Below are 12,238 nucleotides of genomic sequence, written 5' to 3'. Positions count from 1 at the left end.
ATTTCATATAAGGACTTATTAGTTAACATGTGTGTTAGAGTGGCACAGCATATGTTTTCAATTATGAGACCTAAAATCAATAACTGACTGTGTCCATGTTTCCCCTGGTCATTTCTGTTGTTGTTTTTGTGTTGAAATCGGGAAGGTGCAGTTTTATATACATGTATTAACAAGTATAGAGGAGGGAATGATAGTCAGCCTTTGGATAAAGTGGAAGACGAAACTGTGACAGGAGGCAGGGCATGTTAAGACTTGAGAGATAAAGTACAAACTCAAAACAGCACATGTTGCTCTGTAGCTTGTAGATTCTACAGAAGACCCCAAGCGCTCTCTTCATCTCTTGCTGTTTTGAAATGTCATCTTGATTGTGATCCATGCTTTTCTGTTAAGCCGAAGGCAATAGTTTTATTCAATTCTTTATTCTGCTCTAGCAGTACTGTTAGGCCTTGGTGTGTCTTTAATTTAAGTTACTGCCATTAGTTAAAATAGTTGTGCTAATTTAACCTTAAAACCATCACAGTTTATTCATGGCAGGAATCATAAACAGGAAATAAGACCACATAAAACTGTTCTCAGCACTTTTTTTTAAATGTCTGCTCTGTAGCTTGTGACCAAAGCAGTCCCTCTTTAATTATACCTCTGTGTGTTCTGTGAGCATTCAGGGCTTGTCAGTTCTGAGACTGATGATTGGATAAATAAATATGTCTTGTGATCAGTTAAATGAGAACATATACATATTCTTTGTCGACTGTAAAAATCAAAGAGACATGTTGTACTTTCCAGATCAATCAATTTATTTCTGACACTCACAGAAATAGCAAAAAGATAAATTCCAAATCTCGCCACACATTATAAAAACGTAAAGTATGTACAAATGAAGTGCAAAAGTTTGCACCTAGCAATAAATATTAAGTTGTGGGTATGTACCCAGTTTCATTTGGTTTACAGTACATTTTGTATATTTAAATTATTTTTCGTGCTTCAAACAGAGGTAGACCAAACAAGGCCGGCATCAGGAGACATGATGGAGCCCACGTGGAGGTTGACTTAGTTGGCTTCCACAAAAGACTTGTACAAAGTCGTGAGCTGGGCCTGGAGATCCTGAGTGTAGGGGTCCAGCTTTTCCTTCAGGTCTTCAGCATAGGGTGCCACCATCTGTTTCACGAGGTTTGCTCTCTGCACCAGCTCCAGCTGCACCTTGTCGGTCATGGGGGCAACCCTGTCTTGGAAGTCCTGCAGGTGCTGGTCCACTCTCTGCTTCATGTCTTCAGTGTAGGGCCCCAGCTGAGCCTGCAGATCCTGCACACTCTGCTCCAGGCTGGCCTTCAGCTCCTCTGTCTTCTGCATCAGGGTGGTTCTCAGAGCCTCAGAATCTAGGGACTCTGCGTAGGGGGCCAGCTCCTGTTTCAGCAGCTCCACTCTCTCCTGGATCTTGACCTTCATGTCTTCAGTGTAAGGCTCCAGCGTGTCCCGGACTGTGCTCAGCTCCTGGCTCAGCATGTTTCTCAGCACGTCAGCCTCTTTGGTAATCTTGTTCATGAGGTCCTGAGCTGCAGGGGGGATTCTCTCCTGAAGGGTGATGGCATATTTGCTGGCAATGTCAGCACTTTCTGCCAGGCGAATACTGGAGGAGAGACAAATAATGATCAGACCATCAGGAATGTTTACAATTCCATTCCAGTTAACACCATGTTGTTAATGATGCTACATGTTGCATAACTTACTTGACTTCCTGTCCAAACTGTGATTTCCTGATCATCTTGAGGGTTTCATCAGCTGTCTCGGTGGCTGTGGCAATGTGTTTCCAGAAAGCCTCAGTCAGCACTTCCAGCTGTGGCTTTGGCTCATCAGCATAGAAGAGGTTGGCATTACAGCCTGTTGGGTGGACACAAACACACATTGAGAACAGTGCACATTTTCAGCCATTCGTCCGTATTGATTGCTCTTAATTGTTGGAGGAATGCACATCTAGAGTCAAGAAAAAACACATGTTTGCAACTTACCGGACAGCACTGCAAGAGCTAGAACAATGAGCACCTTCATGACTGCGGATTTCTGAAAAACAATAATGATCTCATTAACTCTCAGGCTGCATGGAACATGAGAAATCACTTACATTTGTTTCTTATTTTGGGTTTGTAATGAAGTTGAAGTCTCACCTGCTTTTGGCTTGTGTATCTCTGAGCGTTCAGTGTGATTGTGAGTGTGTCTGTCTGTTGCTTCCATATATACTGAAGTCAGGTGACAGTTGTAGTCAAGCGCCCAAAGTCCAGGAGTCACTGCCATGTTGTCATAATGGCTCTCTTCCTGCTTCTGCTGCCTCTCAAGGCTACCATCACATGACTGCGGAGGCTCTAATACAGACACAAGGACATGATCTTCACAAACGCCACAGTTATCTGGCTTTTAACATTTGCCCTTATGATGAACTTGACTTCCAATCCTAGAAATAAAGGGGTAGATTTCCATTTAGAAACATTCAGGATACAGCAATTAACACTCCACGCAATTCAGTGCTAACAGGCGTCAGATAAGACCAGATAATCTCAGTGTGCCAACACCAGTGGACTTTGTATTAGGGTCAAGCCATGTGAGGGAAGTAGCACAAGGAGCCAGCATCCTGTAGCAGAAGGCCCCAAATAATCCCACAAACCATAATTTCAATCTTCAATCCGAATCCAGTTTGATTTATGTCAGGAAAATATTTTTCCACTTGCTGTCAAAATAGAGCCATACTTCTCCAACACATTTTATTTTCAGGCTGTCAGACTAAATCAAAAACACATTTTTTATGAGTTATTTTTAGAGTAGGAAGAAAAGAAGGGACTGAAAAGTAGTGTTGAACATATCTGAAGGAGAAGGTGGCTTAGATAGTTGAGAGGTGTGAGAACGTCTGCACAAATAATAAATTGATGTTTTTGAGCATATCATTGACAAGTGAAACCAGATACAAACTGTCTACCTCTTTTAAGTAGGTATTATCAGTGATGGATTAATTGAGATATAACTACCAAAAAAATGTTGCTTGCAAGGATGGAGGTGTCTTCTTTTTAATTGAACCTTTATCCAAACAGGAAAAGCTTTTTGAGATTAAAACAGTCTTTCTCAAGAGTGCCAAGACAAACACACAGTTAACAAAGTTAACAAAGTGAGCAACCATTTATACAAACATGATACAAGACACATGACTGTTATACGTAAAAAAAAGACCTAAAATAAAAAGCTAAACAGCAATGTTTCTTCAAAAATGGATCAAAGTAACGATATATCAGGCAGAACACAGCCATTTACGTCTGCCTCCAGATCATTAAAAAACTACTTAAAAGTATCCGGTGTTAAACCATTCATTGCAAACTTAAATACTCTTTTCCTCAGTTATCGATGCTGTCAGAAATGTTCGACAAAACGCATTATATGAGCAACTAACTTAGCATTGAACTAACTTTTCCTTTTACTCTAATGGACTTCTTCTATATGCTTCCTAAACTGATAATTGATACACTGCATGGTGATAATATGGCCTCTGTCACGATGGGAAAAACTTGAAGGAGGACCCATGTGCAGAATCAATAAAGATTTTAATAATAAAAGAACAAAAGGTACAACAAAATATTAAAAACATCCAAGAACCAAATTCAAAAGAGAAAGCAGTGAACACAAGGAAGACGTATACTGATCCAACACATGACAGGGGCAACAGAGAAACTGAATGCACAGAGTAATTAACACAGGTGTGGAACACAGGACACAGGTGAAACTAATGAGGGTAATCAAAAAATGAGAGAAACACACAAGAGCAGGAAGTAAAACTAAACTAGAAACTTGGGCTGTTTCCGAAACCGCCTACTATACTAGCAGTACGTACTGATTTGTCCAAAATTCAGTATGTAGTAAGTAGTATGTGAACAAGAGCAAAATCTGCAGTAAGCCAAAACTCCCCGGATGTCTACTGATTCGGGAAAATATCTCAGCATGCATCGGACCAGTCTGCCTTGCGTACTGTTTCCCACAATGCACAGCGCTCGTTCTGCTTTTTCTTTTTCCATTTTTTTGACGGGGGGAATCCGTTTTTGGGTGCTGTGAAAGTTATCAAATTACATATAAACTACTTCCTAACTTTTTAAATCATAAATGGATGCTAAATAAGCATTTTATTTATCGGCTTTGCCGTTGTTTACTTCTGCTTTCCGAAACCGGAAATCAAGCGACGTCTGGCTCAGCATGCTGCATGACAGATCGAACAGAACAGTCATACGATATACTAAATTCAAACGCAGTATGTAGTAGGCAATTCCTACTGCCTACTGCATTAGTAAGTAGTATGTAGCAGGCCGTTTCGGAAACAGCCTCGGACTGTTTTTGAAACCGCCTACTATACTAGCAGTACGTACTAATTTGGCCAAAATTCAGTATGTAGTAACTAGTATGTGAAAAAGAGCAAAATCTGCAGTATGTCAAAACTCCCTGAATGTCTACTGATTCAGGAAAATTTCACAGTATGCATCGGACCAGTCTGCCTCGTGTACTGTTTCCCACAATGCACAGCGCTTGTACCGCTTTTTCTTTTCTCTTCTTTTTTGACGGGGGTAACTCAGTTTTTAGGTGCTGTGAAAATTATTAAATTCCATATAAACCATCTCTTAACTTTTTAAATCATAAGTGATGCTAAAGAAGCAGTTTCTCTATCAGCTTGGCCGTTGTTTACTTCCGCATTCCGAAACCGGAAATTCAGTGACGTCCTGCTACTACATACTACCTGCCTGCTACCTGCTACATACTTCATACTGCGTTTGAATTTAGTATGTAGTATGACTGTTCTGTTCGATATGTGTTGCAGTACGCTGGGCCAGACGTCACTGAATTTCCGGTTTTGGAATGCGGTGGCGGTTTCGAAAACAGCCATAGGGATAAAACAACAAAGTAAAACAGGAAACACAATAGACTGGACTAAAACACAAGACATGTTCAGTTCTGTTGGTGTTACAAATTTGACAACTATGATTTAGACAATGCAGTGTACTTGTTTTTTCTTTTGACTTCACTCATTACTGTGATTATTGTTTTCTTAACGAGCTGTTTTTTGACTTGTTAACACTATACTGCAGGTACTCTGATAAATGGTCAATACTTAATTACGGGGAAACCACAGATACCCCTTGTTGACCGACATGTACTGAGCACCAAAAAGAAAGTTTTTGACATATCAAGTGACCTGGCTTATTCACTGTGCTCCCAATTTGGAGAGCTCCCATCAGGTCAACGCATCAGACTGCTTCAAATCACCACCACTGTTTATACAAATCATCTGTCCCAATCCTAATTAGATGTTAAAATCTCAAATTAAATAAACCAAAGCCTTCCCACAGCTGTGAGTGTTTTGATAGTAAAGATGCCAATGACCCCCAGTTCTCTTACTTTTGAATTATGTTTGTTAAATTTTAACTTTTTCAATAATGTTTCTTTTAATATTCATGAACCATGTCGACTGTGATTCTACAAAGAACCCCAAGCGCTCTCTTAATCTCTTGCTGTTTTGAAATGTCATCTTGATTGTGATCCATGCTTTTCTGTGAAGCCGAAGACAATAGTTTTATTCAATTCTTATTTATTCTGCTCTAACAGCACTGTTAGGCCTTGGTGTGTCTTTAATTTAAGGTACTGCCATTAATCATAATAGTTGTGCTAATTTAACCTTAAAACCATCACAATGTATTCATGGCAGGAGTATTTTTTTGGAACAAATTTGCCAAAGTACCAAATTAAACAGGAAATATGACCACATAAAACTGTTCTCAGCACTTTTTTTTTTATTAATGACTGGTAGCACTCAGGGGCAAAAGGATCATATTCTCTTTATTTAGATGTTCCTGTTCCACATGTCAGTCTCTGTTGAGGATTTGTATTCATATACAAAAAAATTGTGTCCCCACTCAAACAAATACACATCATCTGTTGAATAGTGGTTGCAAAATATGAACCTTGAGGTGTAAAGTTCAAAACCTGGTATGAACTCGAGTTACTTTGTCCTCCAGTGGCTGATGAGGTTCAGGTTTGCTAACCTTTGGCCAAAATGACACCATAGGGATTTATGGACATTGGCATGACACATGAAACTAGAACCATGAGTAACTCTGACATCAGCTGGCAACATGTCAGGCTAATGTAGATAATGACCTTCATCTGTTTATCTAATCAATGCCGGACATCAAAGAAATTGTAGGGGAGAGGTTTTGTCTGCCTCTGCAAAGACTTATCTGCGGTTAGTGAACACAGGCCTGGAAGAGCAGGGTTCATTTAAGGTTGGGGTTAGGGATTTTGTTGCTTTTAGAAGAAATAAATCACAGATAGCTCTTGGAAAAATCAATCAAGACCATAAAATATTGTAGCAATAATCGTGCTTTATATTAAAATAGGTATCTGGAATATAATCTCTTACATGTAGCTGCAAGTATGAATGTGCAGTATACACAGTCTACGCCTGTTTGTGAGTGCTCCATGGCCCAAGGTGTCACTGAGGATAGCAGGGTGAGGCCAGGTGACAGCAAGGCACTAGTATCTGGACTTTGGGATCATTACTGACCAGCTCGCTATATAAGCGCCAGAATCTCACCACCTAAGCACAAGCGCTTCCAAGTGGACTTTCAGAGAACCACTCACAAGAGAGTCATGAAGGTCCTTGCTGTGCTCGTCCTTGTCGTTTTCACCGGTGAGTATGATGGAAAGAAAATCAAATTTTTCTTCTTGGATTTCATATAAAGATGAATACAGACATTGCTGAGTAGTGATTATGAATACTTCAATTTCTTGTTTTCACTCAATAGGCTGCAATGCCAACCTCCTCTATGCTGATGAACCCAAGCCACAGCTGGAAGTGCTGACTGAAGCATTCTGGGACTATGTTGCCAAAGCCACCCAGACAGCTGATGACACCGTCCAGATGATCAAACAGTCTCAGTTTGGTCAGGATATGACGTAAGTCTTACAGAGACACTGGTGATATGTGTTTTATGTAGTATGGATAAAGGTAGCTGAAGTGCAATCTTCATAACAAGAAGAGGAACGAAGCCAAACTTTCATCTCCCTGTTCTCTCTCGTTTAGTGCTCGTATCACCGAGGGTGCAGATGCTGCCACATTGTACGCTCAAAGAGTCCAGCAGCAGCTTCCCCCTGGGGCCCAGGACATGATCAGCACAGTCTCCATGGAGACCTACGCCCTGAGAATGCGTTTGGAGAAGGACATTGCCACAGTCAAGGAAAAGATTGATCCCTTAACTGAAGACATGAAGGTCAAGATCCAAGAAAGAGTGGAGCTGCTGAAACAGGAGCTGGCCCCCTATGCAGACTCCCTGGACTCTGAGGCTCTGAGAACAACCTTGATGCAGAAGACTGAGGAGCTGAAGGCCAGCCTGGAGCAGAGCGTGCAGGATCTGCAGACTCAGCTGGAGCCCTACACTGAAGACATGAAGCAGAAGGTGGACCAGCACCTGCAGGAATTCAAGGAGAGGTTGGCGCCTGTGACAGAGAAGGTCCAGAGTGAGGTGTCTCAGAGAGTCCAGCTGGTGAGAGATATGGCCTCTCCCTACGTTGATGATCTGAGGGGAAAACTGGACCCCTTGACCCAGGACGTCCAGGCTCGTCTCAACAACCTCTATGAGTCCTTTGTCAAAACCAACTAAATCAACAAGAAAGAAAGAAACTGCACCAAATGAAAAAGTATTCTCTGAACCCTAGATCATGTTGTCAAGTTTACAACCACTAGCTCATCTTCTCAAAAGTTGCACATGTCCAAAGATATATTTGAAGTATTAACAAGGTGTTAAATGATACATATAGAGTGTTGGTCTGTGACCTTCATGGTGTTCTCTTCCTATATTATGGAAATAAAGTAAAAAGCAAAACATTAACTTCTGAGTCTGTTATGCTTTTTTTTTTTTTTTTTACAAAACGCTGGTTAACTATATAACAAGTGTCGAAAATGTCGGAGGACATTGAATTTGCACATCTATTCAATCAAATAAAATAAAGATACATTTGTTTGAATAAAGCACACACACAATAACCATCATAAGGTCATGTGAGCCCAATAATTGTTTCTGTAACGACTTCCTCACTCTTACACATGGTGATTCTAATAATAGAAATACTTTTAAAACACACATATGATGTTCACTGTGCCATCAAACATTTTATTTTTCCATTTTCAACCACATATATGCTTTTAACACATTTTTTGGTAAAGTGGATGCAACAAGAATTGAAGGGAAGAGTTAGTGCCATCTGGTGAACGTAAAGAGTCACTTCATCACTGAAATGGCAGAAGAACGTTGAGTTGTAAGAACAGAGAGTTATCTGGGGCTATACAAAGAATGACATCAAAGAGATATAGCCACTGACATCTGGTTTATTTAAGGTCAACTGTGTCTTTTAATGTTCTGAATACAAATAAATCACACATATCTCCAGTCTTATCAAGGCTGATACCCAGCATTTGAAGGAAAAATTGAGATCAATGATATACTTAATTAATAAACAACCTGGTAACCGTTAAGAGCTCTTTTTTGCACTGTAGACTGTCTGTTTGTTGAAACCAGTGTGAGTCATCACATGATCAAAGTCAGTTTTTTAAAAACACTTTTAATGTTAAACTTTAGGGGGAAACAATAACAAGTTGCGGCTCCTGTTTGCTGAACTACCACTGTGTCAAGTTTTAAGCCTGTGTCTTTGAATGAACCGAGGAGTGACTCCCACCCATTACATATTGCATTTCAGCTCTGGACAGAGGTATAAAGCAGGTGAGAATATTTTCCAAGGACCCCCTCATAATTGTAATATAGCACATATGCTTACTACCATTTGCACTTTTAGATGCCTTTGGAACTATTTGTATTGTAAAACTTATCAATCTAAATACTTCAGACCTGTGCCATAGTGATACACAGAAAACACTTCACCATCAGTGTTTTCTTGCGGATGTATTCCTCTCTCTTTCGCTGGAAAAAGTCTTTAGCTTTGTCCTTATATTCCGGGTGCTTTGTGATCACGTCACTTTAGCTTGGCTGGCTTCATAGCTTTGTGAAGACACATGACTCATTTTGGTCTCCCGTCACTGTTCTCAATAAAACCAAACTCTATATACCTGCTAGCTTGGGCTTAGCATCACTTGACAATGTGAACTGAATTAGAAATGGCTCCATGCTAGCAAGCTAGTAAGCAAAGCTAAGTAGTAGCAGGAACAGTTGTGATGGAGCGAAGTGTGAATGAGTGATACGTGACAGATTGATGTGATGTGTCCCAATCATATCAGTTTCTATTGGACCAAAGCTAACTAGGGTGGGAGTAATGGGCCCAATATGCTGGTTTCATTGGCACAAATGATCCTCATCTGTATATATGCTGTTTTTAATGACACAGCACAATTGTATAATTTATTAGAAATGTATCATAACTATTTCACGGACCCCCACGCTATGGTTCGCGGATCTCCAGGGGTCCTAGGACAACCTGTGAGTCTGTACAACCAAGTGATATAAACACAGCTTCGTCCCAGCAGCCATCAGTATGAGCAACAAGTCATAGTAATACAGCATGATGCTTTACAAACAGTTCTTCACTATTTATGACTTATTTATGGATCTTTTTCATCTTTTTTTCTACTGATGGCACTTTCTAACTTGTTTTTATTTATCATGTTTGCATTGCCTAATCGTTGATTTTATTTCTATCTTGTTTTTATTGACTTTGTTCTTTCTGAATTGCTCATTTCTTGGTTTTATTGAGGGTCACTTTTTTAGTACTGAGCACTTTGTCACTTTGTTTGTTGTGTCTTGTCCTGTGCTGTTCGTTGGTTGATGTCAAAAGGAGGCTGACTCACTGCAAACAAAATCTACCTACAGGTGTTCACACTACAGGCTGTAATGCCAACCTCTTCTATGCTGATGAACCCAAGCCGAAGCTGGAAGTGCTGACTGATGCTGTCTGGGACTATGTTGAGGGAGCCTAATGAATAGTTGCTGACACCTTTAGAAGACTTCATTTGGCCATGATGTAATGTAGGTATACACACCCTTTGGCAACGTATTTTTATGAATGGAGGTAACCAACATGTAATCCTCCTGACCAGTGTTATGCAAGTTCATAGAAAGAATTAGCTTTAGTTCAAGGCTCAGTTGACACCGATTAAAATAATCTAGTTCCCGTTCATAGTTCAGTATTATATAAGTCAAACTAAGTTCATGGTCCAAATAAATGAACTATGTCATGATTGATTTTTTTGCTGCACCTTAAATATTTTTCAGTGGAGCCTCTGGAACTAAATGAAATAATGTACTCTATCATAGAATTGTAGACAAATATCAAGTTTAAAGCTAAGGAAATCCCAACTAAATATAGGGGAAAAAATAATTAACTTTGAACACTAAGAAACACACGTATAATTGTTATTTTTTGGCTGAATATTCAGCTATAGGTTTTGACTAAAACACCCAAATCCACACAAAAAATCAGCCTCATTAAAGACGATGTGGGTGAGGTGGTTCTAACCTAAAATATTAGGGCTAAGGGTAAAGAAACACTGAACAAACAATCACAAAAAGTGAAAACCATACGAGTTTAAAGCCTGTTTGAATCTGTCCTGATTTGTTCAACATTCCTTCAAATGTTCACAAGAGCTGGCTTCCTTAGCACCACTAACCACATCCAATTACCAGCCGCAAAGGCTATACCGACTGTGGCAAAACAAAGTGCTGGGTAACTCTCAGCAACTCTCTGCAACTCTCAATACCTCTGGGATCCTTCCGGATTGTGAGCTGTCGTTCACAGTCTCCAGATTGAAGATCCTGTTCCCATTCATGAGTTGTAAATTGAGCCGTTCAGTTCACTGTTCACAAAATTATGAGTGTGTTCAATTTAGCACATTCATGCACATGAGCAGGATTTTTTTTACTGTTATTTTAAGACTACTCTGTCTGGCCTGACTGTTGATTGTTTATTCTGATGCTCACTACTACTACCATTGCTACTAACAATTCCCTGCCACAAAGGGACCTTCAGTTATATAGTTTTTGAATTAACCCCATAACAAAGAGTCTATTGACCTCCTTTATGCTACCATCCTTTTCTATTTCCCATTCCATTTCCTTTTCCCATTTTCATATGTTACAATATGTTCCTGTTTGTGCACACAAGATGCCAGCGAGGACAGCAGGGTGATGCCAGGTGACAGCAAGGCACTGATATCTGGACTTTGGGATTTTTATTGGCTGTCATGCTATATAAGCTGCAGAATCTCACCACCTGAACACAAGCGCTGCCAAGTGGACTTGTGAGATACTCTACCTTAGAGCCATGAAGGTCCTTGTCGTTCTTGTCCTTGCTGCTTTCACTGGTAAGTTTGACAGAGTAAATAAATAGTTTTTTTGTAACATGGAAAATTACTTCATGGGGAACAAATGAAATCTTTTAATGTTTCAATATGTCAACTGCTCTTGTGTTTCAAAAACAGGCTGTAATGCCAGCCTCTTCTATGCTGATCAACCCAAGACAAAACTGGACGAGCTGACTGATACATTCTTAGATTATGCTGCTGCAGCCAAACAGACGACTGATGAGACTGTTGAAAAGTTCAAGCAGACTGAGTTTGGACAGGATCTGAGGTAGGTTGATCACGTAACACATTTATAATGTGATCTGGAAGGACTTCACTGATAAGCAGTCCTCCAAACAAGAATAGGGAATAATGACTGATTCTTATCTTCTGGATCATTTCTATGTTCAGTGCCCGTCTAGAAAAGAGTGCAGATGCGGCCGGCAAGTATGGTGAAGCATTCTGGAAGCTGATCCCTCAAGATTTCCAGCATCAAATTGGGGGAGTCTCTTACGGGCTTGCATTGTCAGCAGAAGACACGATGAGCACTATCAAGAAGAAGCTTGATCCCATTGTTGATAGGATGGCTCCTCTAGCAGAGAAGATTTCAAGCGACTTGACGCAGAGAGCACAGCAGGTGACAGATATGACTGCTCCATATGTTGAAAAGCTGAAGGAAAAGCTGGACCCCTTGGCCCAGGACATCAAGGCTCGTTTTCAAACCCTCTACGACTCCTTTGTTAACACCAACTAAGCTTCACTCAACCTGACGCAGAAATGAAACAAAGTGCATCGAATGAAACAGTATTTTCTGATCTCAAGACCTATTCATGTGTAAGTGTACAACATCACCAGCTTTCCTGTAACAACAGTGGA

General features: G+C 40.2%; 2 protein-coding genes across 2 annotated transcripts; one reads left to right on the top strand and one right to left on the bottom strand.

Annotated features, from left to right (window-relative positions):
- Positions 1 to 813: 813 nt before the first annotated feature.
- On the bottom strand, positions 814 to 2,551 carry LOC117822781 (apolipoprotein A-IV-like). Its single transcript, XM_034697691.1, has 4 exons — positions 2,160 to 2,551; positions 2,004 to 2,055; positions 1,725 to 1,875; positions 814 to 1,624 (listed from the first exon to the last, which is right to left on the bottom strand). Exons 2-4 carry the CDS (start codon positions 2,041 to 2,043, stop codon positions 1,048 to 1,050), a joined length of 768 nt encoding a protein of 255 aa, XP_034553582.1. The 5' UTR covers positions 2,044 to 2,055; positions 2,160 to 2,551; the 3' UTR covers positions 814 to 1,047.
- Positions 2,552 to 6,380: 3,829 nt separating this feature from the next.
- LOC117822780 (apolipoprotein A-I-like) lies at positions 6,381 to 7,904 on the top strand. Its single transcript, XM_034697690.1, has 3 exons — positions 6,381 to 6,706; positions 6,822 to 6,972; positions 7,100 to 7,904. Exons 1-3 carry the CDS (start codon positions 6,667 to 6,669, stop codon positions 7,674 to 7,676), a joined length of 768 nt encoding a protein of 255 aa, XP_034553581.1. The 5' UTR covers positions 6,381 to 6,666; the 3' UTR covers positions 7,677 to 7,904.
- Positions 7,905 to 12,238: the final 4,334 nt, after the last annotated feature.

Source organism: Notolabrus celidotus, chromosome 12, assembly GCF_009762535.1.
Source record: "Notolabrus celidotus isolate fNotCel1 chromosome 12, fNotCel1.pri, whole genome shotgun sequence".
NCBI classification, from domain to species: domain Eukaryota; kingdom Metazoa; phylum Chordata; class Actinopteri; order Labriformes; family Labridae; genus Notolabrus; species Notolabrus celidotus.
The sequence above is the reverse complement of the archived record's forward strand: the minus strand, read 5'-3'. Positions and strand labels throughout refer to the sequence as shown.